The sequence below is a fragment of the Tupaia chinensis genome, unplaced genomic scaffold, assembly GCF_000334495.1.
Source record: "Tupaia chinensis unplaced genomic scaffold, TupChi_1.0 Scaffold143646_2, whole genome shotgun sequence".
NCBI lineage: Eukaryota > Metazoa > Chordata > Mammalia > Scandentia > Tupaiidae > Tupaia > Tupaia belangeri.
Genome location: NW_006203495.1, coordinates 55,025 through 65,633, shown reverse-complemented (window position 1 = coordinate 65,633; position 10,609 = coordinate 55,025). Strand labels below are relative to the sequence as shown.

At 64.4% G+C, this 10,609-nt stretch overlaps 1 protein-coding gene across 1 annotated transcript in view; it reads right to left on the bottom strand.

The window, feature by feature from the left end:
- The window catches only part of PTPRU (protein tyrosine phosphatase receptor type U), a 70,301-nt gene that overhangs the window by 13,417 nt on the left and 46,275 nt on the right, over positions 1 to 10,609 (bottom strand). The window contains 9 exon segments of the mRNA XM_027766734.1: positions 1,016 to 1,165; positions 1,351 to 1,495; positions 3,879 to 4,033; positions 4,645 to 4,761; positions 4,842 to 4,939; positions 5,391 to 5,427; positions 8,945 to 8,962; positions 10,367 to 10,443; positions 10,507 to 10,517. Coding sequence (XP_027622535.1) covers positions 1,016 to 1,165; positions 1,351 to 1,495; positions 3,879 to 4,033; positions 4,645 to 4,761; positions 4,842 to 4,939; positions 5,391 to 5,427; positions 8,945 to 8,962; positions 10,367 to 10,443; positions 10,507 to 10,517 — 808 coding nt within the window.

Sequence of the window (10,609 nt, the reverse complement as noted above, 5' to 3'; positions counted from 1 at the left end):
AAGCGGACAGCACGCCCGTCCGAGGGCCTGCGGGAGGGTCATGGGGACGCTTGCAGATCCAGGGGAACGGCGCCCCGCCACAGGTGCAGGGGCTCTCTCCTGGCAGAGCAACGCTTTCAGGGAGCCCGAGAGCCCTGAGGCCCACGTCCACACAGTGCACTCAGGCGCCGGCCCTGTCCAACAGATGCCACTGCGGGGCCCCGGGCACTAAGTGTCCCCAGGCTCGCTGGGCACCCGCTGCTTCACACCTCGCACAGCCAGACTCACGAGGGCTCCCTCGCGGGACCTCAGTCTATCATGGCCCCAAAGCCGGCACCTTCACCGGGCGCCACAGGCAGCATCCCTGCGGGGCCCCGCGTGCCCGCTCTCGAGCACAGGTACGGGCCCGCGCCGCCTGCTGCTCCCTCACAGCACCCGAGCGGGGGTGCTCGGGCCCGGGGGAACCAGCCGCTCCGCCGGGCATCTCTGCCCAGCACCAGGCCCGGGCAGGTGGCCACTGCTGGGCCACTCGGTGGTCCACACAGGTGGGGACTTCCGCCGGGGCTGCTGGGAGCAGGGACCACCCAATCCCAGTCTCCTCACGGCAGAGACCACGTGAGCCTGAAGCCACCGGGGCCCAGCCAGAGAACCAGGCCAGAAACGAATGGGAGCAGAGCCAAGAGTGGACAGGGCCGAGGGACGGCATCGGTGGGGTCCCTGGATCCATCCCGACTTCCCCTCACAAGGCCACACAGCCGAGTTTCGTCACTGACAACTGAGTGAGCACACGTGTGAGGAGGTCACCCGCCCTTCCTCCTGGGGCCAGCCTCAGGCCGGGAGTGACGTGGCCTTCCGCACTTGCGGCTCACAGCTGCACCCCGCTCTGCCTGACGCGGAGGCCTCTGCAGGCCCCTCCGCAGTCTCTGAGCTCTTCTCGGGAGCCCAGCTCAGTCTCTCCAGCTGTGGCCTCAGACTGGTCCCTCCAGGACGGCCAGCGCTGTCACACCCGCACCAGCCTATACCCTGGCCCCATCACCTGGAACTCCTCCCGCAGCTGCGAGGAATTACTCTGGGGGTCGATGCGGATCATTTCCTTGTAGGTAGCCTTGAACTCGCTGACAGGGATGGTGGTTTCCCCACACAGGCAGGCCTCCAGAATTGCATCGTGGATGAAGACGTACTGCTCCTGTGACAGAACATGAGGCCGAGGAGGTGACCAGGCTGAGCTCGGGGTGGGCCGAGCAGGTTCAAGGCCCAGGCGGGCATTCGTCTGGCCCCGTTCAGGGTGACTCCGAGGAAGGGAGGGCCATGCGCTCTGTGCTCCTTCCCCAGGCCCAGGCCCGGGCGGCGGGGCGGGCTGCGTCCCCACACCTCGGTCTGGATCATGTTCACGCGCCGGGAGCAGAGGGTCTTCACGCAGTTGTAGACGTCCACGACGCCTTCGCACTCCGCCATGTCCAGCATCACGTCCAGGACGATGTAGCACCCGGCGGGGCCGCTGCCCGGGGAGCCCGTGCTGTGGAGACAGCGCCCGGCCACGTCAGAGCCCCGGCCACGTCAGAGCCCCTGCTGTGTAGACGGCACCCAGCCACGTCAGAGCCCGGGGTGCCCACGCTGTGGAGACAGCGCCCGGCCACGTCAGAGCCCGGGGAGCCCACACTGCAGAGACAGCGCTCAGAGGGGCTGGGGTGCTGGCCATGTCCACAGCAAACAAGGGACAGGGCACGGTGATGGCCCCACTCCTGCAAGGAGCCGGGGCGCAGGCTCAGGATGTGATGGGACAGAGCTGGGGACGGGCCTCACCAACGGGGGAAAAGAGAAGGGGAAGGGAACAGAGGGGCAGCCGGCCCAGCCTGGTGGTGCGGAAGGTGCTCTGAGCACAATCCAAGAATGTGCCTTCCTTCTGCGAACCTCCTGCACATCCCTCAAAACCCCACACACTGAGACCCGTTTGTGTGATCACTGGCACCCCCAGCCCTTCCAGGAGACGTCGGTGGCTCAGTGGGCTTTCACTGAAACACCCCTGCTCCCTGGCCACCACCCGCAGCTCTCCTGCCCGACGAGGAGCTGGAGACCAGGTGTGCTGGACTCATCCCAGACCGCAGGCTCAGCACCCGCCTCAGCAGGGCTGAGCGGGAGGGAGAGAAGACCAGGTCGACCAAGACCGCAGGTTTAAGATGGCGGTATGGGGGCCGCAACATGGTGGAGTGGTTAAGACACTGGACACCCACATGGCCGACTGAGGTTCAAGTCCTGAACCTGGTGGCTTAAAACACGCCATGCGCATGTGCACGCGTGCCCAAGATCCTGAAAGGAGAATGGAGAAGGGATCGCGGCGTGGCCACCCCCCAGGGGAGACGTCTGACTCTTTCTCTGTGGTGCTCTATAGCAAAGACCTCTGAAAGAAAGAGCGAGCGAGGAAAGAAGGGAGAGAAGGGCAGCATGGACGTGCAGCAGCTGCAGACCCTGCACGCGGTGCTCGGGGGCCTCCGCCCGACACCCCGGGAACGGCCTGGCAGACCCTGCACGCGGTGCTCGGGGGCCTCGGGCCCGACACCCCGGGAACGGCCTGGCAGCAGCCGCTGCAGCTGGAGTCTGCAGACAGCAGCTCCCCTCCACCACGCGGGCCCCAGAAAGACGCCGAGCTCCTGGCCGGACAGGACACCCTACCAGCAAGGGCCTCTCGTGCCAAACCAAGAGGCCACAGCAAGACAGACGCACGCCCGTGGGGGCTCCCCGGAGGGCCGTGGCACAGTATGGACGAACCTCACAACCACGAGGTGGAGGAAGAGAAGTCAGACATCAAAAGCTCATGCGGTCCAGTCTGTGGCCTTGCAGCCAGGGTGGCTGGGTCTCACATGGCCGACTACACGGCTGCCCAGACCCAGCGGCCAGGCACGTGTGCGAGGGTGCACAAAACCCCGATGGGTAGGGGCGGAGAAGGGACTGCAGTGTGGCCACGGCCGGGGGGTGCCTCTTTACTCCCTCCCCGCTCTGTCCGTCTGACGAGTGCGCATGCTCTCTGGCAAAAACTTTTTAAAAAGAGAAAGAAGAAAGCACATGCTCGTGCTTCCAGACACGAAGTCCAAGAACAGGCAAAGCTCTCCCCAGCTCAGAAGGCAGGGCAGTGGCCGCCCTGGGGCAAGGGCACGGACGGGCCGGGGCCTCCAGCGGCTGGGACTGCTTGGTTTCTCACTCTGAGCAGACCTGGTGTTCGTGAGAAGTCAACTTCAGTACACTTATTCCATCACACACTCACTAGTTGTTCCTCAGGCTGTTATAGTCACTAAAGTCCCTTCAAAGCCTAAGGAAATGAGACAAGCTGGTTTGGGTGGCAGGGCGGGGGCGCTGAGTCTGCCATGCAGCCCCCGGAGACTGGTAAGCACCCAGTTGGGGAGCCAGGATCAGAGGACCGGTCAGAGCCACAGGTGCAAGGGGTTAAGAAGTCGAGTTTCCGGAGGGAGCAGGAGCAGGGCCAGGGAGGACACGAGGCCCCAACGGCAAGGCTGAGGAAGATGTGGGCGGGGGAGTAGAGCGGAGCAGGAAGGGGAGCTGGGGCCACGGGGGCCAATCGGGGTATGAAAATCAAGGGCCAAGCAAGGTGTGGGTCTGGAAAGGAAGGGGCGAGTCCCCAGCCCGGAGCAAATCTGGCACGCAGCAGTGTGCCCGAGCACCGCCGATGAGGGCGGCTGCACTGTGCCCGGCGCACCTGCCCCGGCTGGCCCTCCATGCCTCCAGGGCAGGGACACAGGTGTCGACTCAGAGCCAAAGTGCAAAGAGCCTCTGGGGGCCACCCCCCCCCCCCCGTCTCCAAGCGGGGCGAGTCCATCCAGCGCCCTTGAGGGCTCCGCCCGCGCCAGCCCGACTGCCTGCTCGCCACAGCTCCTCAGAAGTCCCACCTGCCGTGGATGACAATGGGCCCCGCGTCAGGCGGCGTAGAGGCCTTCACGCGCCGGACGAAGGCCAGCAGCCCCGTGGCATGGTAGGGGACGCCGTGCTCTGGCCATGCTGTGAAGTGGAACTGGCAGACCTCATGCCGGGCGGAGTAGCCTCTCTGGGAGACGAGAGTAGAAGGTCGGTCACCAGCGGCACCTGTCCCACCTGCTATGTGCCGGGCACTTGGCCATGAGGCTGGCATGCGTGTCCCCCATACAAACGAGAAGATTGAGGCCCCTCGGGAGACCACGCTGTCTGGGCAGGCGGGCAGCGTGAGGGCTGGACAGGGTCCCACGCCACCCCACCGCCCAGCTGCGGTGTAGCCACGGAAGGCATCCCGGCTCTGGGCCATGGCAGTGGGAGACAGTCCTCTGGAGGCTCCACAGAGCAGACCGGCTGACTGTCACACACGTTCCAGGGAGCAAGGTCACCGCCCGGCTCGCTTCCCGTCTGTAGGGTGGAGCTGTGGAAAACTCCTGGCCCCACCGCATGTTCTGGGGCACAAAGCACAGCCCAGAGCAGACCAGCACTAGCAGCTCCTGCGTCCTCACCCTCATCTGCGTCCCGGGGTCACCTGCAGGCATAGCCACCAGCCCGGCCGCCCGCGGTGATTCCAGCGAGGGGTTACCGAGCAGGTCCCTTGCAGAGGGGGGCAGTGGCATTTCCTGCTCCGACTGGGCCGGGCTCTGCCCACCTCTCGGGCACCCACTGCAGGGTGCCAAGACTCACCCGCTCCAGGGCAAAGGTGCGCACGACGTAGTCGGCCAGGGTCTCCGTCTTGGCCAGTGTGACCCCGATGTCACCGTACGTGTCCGAGTCTTCTGGCCAGTACCGCACGCACTTCACCTGCGGGCCCCCCAGGGCAGGGCTCAGCGGGCCGCCTGCCCCCCACTGCACCCAGGGCCGCGCCCAGGCCGTGCGCTTACCCGGCCCACGTCCACCAGCCGGGAGATCATGATGATGGTGGCACAGCGCTCCTGCCACACCATGCGCCAGAAGTCGTAGGTCAGCTCGGGCTTCGGCCCTGCGGGCACAGGGCGCTGTCCCGAGCCAGGTCCCCGCCCGCAAGTGCTCCTCCAGGCACTGCCACCCCGGCCAGGTCCCCAGAGTCGGTGGGGGCTTCACGCCCCCACATCCCACCCCATCCAGCTCCAGCCTACAGAGCCCTGGGGTCAGGAGAGGGCCCAGCAGGGGGCCCGGGCAGCAGAGCCAGGCCCTTGGCCCAGGGGCAGGTCTTCAGGGAGTCGCGGCCAGGTGGACCCAGGTGACCACCAGACTGAGGGGCACTCTCACACGCAGGGCCCCGGGACGGACGGACGGACGGACAGGGAGCCACAGATGGACTAGTGGCGGGAAGACACGGATGAGGAGGGATAAAGGCCGATCGCAGATTCCGAGACCCTGCCAAGGAACGGGCCAGGCAGAGGGGCAGCCAGGGCGGCAGGCGGGGCCCTCAGGGCGGGCGAGGCTGGTACCTTGGGCAGCTATGAAGTGGTTGCACCTGTGATAGCCCTGCAACAGGACGGCGTGCTGTGAGCATGGGCACCCCAGCTGCTCTCCCAGAAGCGGCGCCCCTGCCCACCAGGCCACTGCCCCGCCCTCTCCCTGGCCCCAGGTGACCGAGGCAGCGGGCCCAAGGAGGAGCCGACTCCATGGGCCTGGAAGGTCTCCTGGCTCACAGCCCAGAAGTTCAGGACTGCCCTGTCCCCAGGGTCCTAAGCTGCAGACCCAGCTGTGGGGGAGCCGGCGTGGTGTGTGCCAGCTCCCCGGGCCCACCTGGGGCAGGGCGGGCAGGAGGGACGGCACCCCAGCCTCTCTCATCAGAGCCGGAGGGGGATGCTCGGGCAGGGGACTGAGCACAGGGTTTGCGATGGCCTCGGTCAACGTTCGGAATCGCTGACATCACTGAGCACTTCCTGGGACCCTGCGTGGGCATGATCTGTGCAGAGCGCCCTGTGCCCATGCCCACCAGAGACCGGGCTGCTGCAGCCCCGCTCGCTCCCCAGGGCCCTGTCTCCTGAGGCCCAGAGCCCACAGATCCTGGGCAGACGTCCCGGCAGCAGTGTGGGGCTGGGGCAGGAGGGGACCTGAGAGCCACCTGCCACTCTCCTTGTCCCCTGTCCCAGCCCAAGGAACCCTGGAGCTAGCCAGTCAGAGCTCAGGCAGGTCTATCTCTCTCTCTCTTTTTTTTTTTTTTGGAGAGGTTTTTGCAATAGGGCACGTGCACTCGCCAGACAGACAGAGAGATAGAAAGTGAGAAATCACCCCCCAGGGGGGATGGCCACGCCGCAATCCCTTCTCCTCCATTCTCCTCTCGGGATCTTGGGAATGCACGCACACGCGCCCAGTGTGAGATTTAAGTCACGGGGTCCAGGACTCGAACCGTGGTCGACTACGTGGGAGTCCAGCGACATAGCCATTACGCTAACTGCTGGTTCCCAGGCCGGTCTGTTTCTTGACAGCTGCACACCCTCAGGCAAAATCCCACTTCTCCATGCCTCCACTTTCGACTTCCGCGTCTGTGAAGTGGGTGTAGGGCCGAGGGGAGTCCCAGCCAGTGGCGATCAGGGGCTGGCCTTGTGCCCAGCATAAGGTCAGCACCTAGTAGCCTGGTCAGTGGCCACCGTGGCAGGGACAGGGCTGTTACTGTGCCGACAATGGGCCACGCGGACAAGGAACGGCCGAGGGGAAGGCCATTTACTCCAGGGCTTGAGAACCCGGCTCCTAGCACCAAACAGACGTGGGCCCCTGTCCCGGCTCAGCCAGGAAGCAGCTGACTCAGAGCGGTGACAGGGGCTTCGCCAGGGTGTTTGTTAAAAGGCAGATTCTGGCTCAGAGCCTGGAAGGTGGGACTGGCGTTAAACTTTCAGCCAGTCCTGAGGACGCCCAGCAGCCGGGCCTGGGCTCCGAGGGCCTCTGTGTCCCCCGCCATGCCCGGCCGGGGCAAGGTCAGTGCAGAGGTTCCGTTGCTCGCCGACCTAGTGTCTGCGAAGATGACCGCCACCCTCTCGTTCCCAGCAATGAAAAGCCTCCTAGAGCCCTCAGCCCACACCGCGGGGCACCCGCCAGGCTGACCTGATTCCCTCCTGCGGTCACCCATGCCCTCCATGGCTCCAGGCCCTGCTGGGGTCAGTGGGGGGCGGGGCGGAGGGCCCGAAGCCACATTGGTGTGCTGCTCCCGATGCAGCACCAGGCAGAGTGGGAGCAGGTTGCCCCTCCTGCTTAGGCTGCCCCGGGGCCCCACGCAGAGCAGCTCCCACCCACCCAGTGCCAGCTCTCAAACGCCAGTGAGGAGCAGAGGGGCAGAATCGATGAAAATGGATCGATGTGCCCAGCAACCGGTGGTCTAAACTCAACTGTTACCAGAGTTCCTGTCTCGCTCGGCATCCTGGTCTTTTGCCACCTGGAGGTGGCCTTCCAGAGAGCGGACAGACAGCGGTCACAACCTCGTCACCACCTGGCTACCAGCAGTGCGTAAGCAGACAGCCCTCCACCTCCGTGTACGGACGGAATACACACACGCCCAGCTGCACACTGCGTCACGTGAGGGCACACGCCAACGCTCAGGAAGGTCGGATTTAAGGGAGTAACTAGGTCACTTCTCATGCCCCCTTTGGAGACAAGGATGAGGGGCAGTGTCCACACTGCAGGAGCCCCGGCAGGTCCCAGGTCAGAGTCCCAGCGGGGTCCCACCAGGTGGAGCTGGGGGACCGAACAGCTGCCCCACAGCCCTGATGCCCCCAAGGGAGTAGTGGGGGGCCAAGTTCCAGGGAGATCGACAGTTAAGAGCCGTGTGACCGGGAGCAGGCCACTGAACTACTCATTGTCACATGTGGGTAGGGTGGCCCCTGCTGGGCAGGTATGGTGAAGGTGGAAGGTCCCTGCCCAGAGCAGGTACCCAGGAACGGCAGGCGCGCCCTGGCACCTGCAGAAGTGCCAAGCTCAGTCTTCCAAGGTGCTTTCAGAGTCCAGCGACAGCGAAACCAGGACAGGGGGACACAGGAGCGGAACGGCCAGCGTCCTCGCCCCCAGGACAGGGCTGCGCAGGCCCACCACACACGTGAGCCTAACAGCCCTTAGAAACCTGAGACTTCCCAACTCGCCGTTAAGTCCGCCCAGAGTAAGGGGAACACCTGGGACGATGGCTCACCTCTGGCAGGTGAGCTGCGGGGCCTTTTCACTTTCTGTATTAGCTATGTCCACGTCATTGGAGAGTCTGATAACGGACAGTATTTTAGCAATCATAAAAGGCAAGAAAGTGTGATGTAAAGAAGATCAAATAGAAAAAGTAGACACGATAGTAAATGATCCCACCAGTTAGTTATGTATTAAACCCAAGTCAAGGACCAGCAGCTGGCGCGATGGCTACATCGCTGGACTCCCACGTAGTCGACCGCGGTTCGCGTCCTGGACCTGGTGACTTAAACTCACGCCGGGCACATGTGCATGCGTGCCCAAGATCCCGAGAGGAGAATGGAGGAGAAGGGATTGCGACGTGACCATCCCCCCTGGGGGGGGGATTTCTGTCTCTGTCTTTCTGGCAAGCACACGCACCCTATAGCAAAAACCTCTCTCCCCAAAAAACAAAGTCAAAAGATCATTAGCTAAACTAGGGTGTTCTTTATTTTTAGAAGGCCAAAAGATGGCACCATCTTAAAAACCGAATACCCAAACTGCTCCCAAAAAACATTCAAATTAGGGCAAAGCGGTTGGGCCGAGTTGCAGGCAAACTGGTTGTGAAGGCATGTGAACACTGGAGAAATGAGTTTCCGGGGCACTGACCCAGGGCAGCTCTGGCTACGGACGGTGGGCTGAGGGACAGCGGTGGGAGGGGCCCGGCACAGCCTCCTGCTGCAGGCAGTGGACACCCATGACAGGGACACTGCGGAGGCTTAGCCCCTGGCGCCGGCCTGCTGAAATGGACGCTGGCTGTCGGACGCATGAGGAGCGGGGGAGGACAGAGACAGAGAGAGACAGCCAGAGACGGCAAGAGTGAGACGGACAGAGGAGGAGGGAAGGAGATACTTACTTCACGGTTTATCCGAATCTTAGTGATTCCAGGGAGGGAGGTAGAAAGCAAAAGAGACAGGTGTTAGGCCAGAGGCGGGTGGGGTGGGCGGAGCCCGGGGCGGCCAGGCGGGGACATGACAGGGCAGGCGGAGCAGAGCCGGAGGGCTGGCCCTGAGGAGAGGGCGCCCCTGCTAGGCCCAAGAGAAGCCAGCTGGGACCCTGAGGGGACCAAGGAGAGGCCCCCTGTCACCAAAGCTGCTCAGTGTGCAAGTCTGGGCCCGGCCCTTCCTCTAGCCGAGGGGCGGGATGCGGGAGAGGGGAAGGCGAGGGATTGGGGCCTGTGGGGGGCAGTACATCTGACCCCAGGAGGAGGAGTCCCTCCAGAGTCACGCCCTGCACACCTTCCAGGCATGTCCGTCCCTCCTGTCCCCCAGCAGTCGGCCACGCCGGACACTGGCACTGAGACATCCTTTCCTCGTCTCTGGACCCTGCGTCCCCCTCTAACCTGAACTTGCCTCATTTGCATTTGTTCACCTGTCTCCCCCACCAGAACGTGCATGCCCAGGAAGTGGGCCCTGCCTGTCTCGTCCACACCTGTGCCCTGTGCCCTGTGCCCGGCACGGCCCGGCCTGACCCGGCACGGCAGAACTGCTCTGCATTTCCCGAGTGATCAAACCATGCACGCCCGGACTTGGCCCGAGCCCTGGCCTCCTCACCCTCACGCACACCTGGGTACGAGGGGACTCGCCACCCCTTCTCACACCCACCCAGTCCCCAGCTCCTCGCCCCAACCCCGCTAGGCCCGGCTGCAGCAGCGGGGGCAGCCTCCCGGTCACGGGCTGAGGTCTGGCTCTCCCTGCCACTTGCTGGCTGAGAGACGAGGGTAGCGACTGCACCCTCCAAGCACCCTCCTAGCTCGGGTAAGGGCGTGATGCCGTGACACCAGCTACCTTGTGGGGTCACAATAGACAAGACCGTGGGTGTGGAGGACTGGCCCAGCCGGCAAGTCCACTACTCTTAAAGCACCACTCCGCTCGCAGGCAAAGCACTGCAGGAATCCAGGAGCCCGAGGAAAGCCCGGCTCCTTGGCCCTCCAGAGGCCTTCGCCATCCAGCCCCCGCCTACCTCTGCGGCCTTGCAGACCGGCCTAAGGACCCCGCGCCCTGAGCCTCTCACCGAGGGCCTCCCGCACCTGCGTGCCTAGCTGTCCGCCATTCCCGTCCTCTGCTCCCCTGCACGCCTGTCTCAGGCCAGCTCTGGCCACAGGAAGCCTTCCAGAAGGTTGTTACCCCGCCCTCTTCTGAGCGCCCTGCACTGGACACAGGAGGTGGAGTCTCAGAGCTCAGCCACGTGAACACTCATGTATCCTGGAGGGGTTCTGCCCTGCCTGGGCAGCAAGCCTCAGGGTGGGGCCAGGTCAGCAGAAGCGCGAGGCACTCACATCCACATAGGTGGCATTAGCGTAGTCGGCGCGGGGGTCGCCCGGCACTGGGTGGGGCCTCAGTCGGTGCCAGTCATCTGCAAGCACAGAGCAGGTGGGCGGGGTTGTCAGAAGGGCTTCCCAGAGGCCAGTGGGGCCACAGGCAGGGCAGCCAGGAACCAGAGCTCAGGGTCACCCAGCGGGGACACCCAGCTCTGGGCACCATGAGAGGCGGGCCAGCGGGTAGGAGCTCGCCATAGAGGC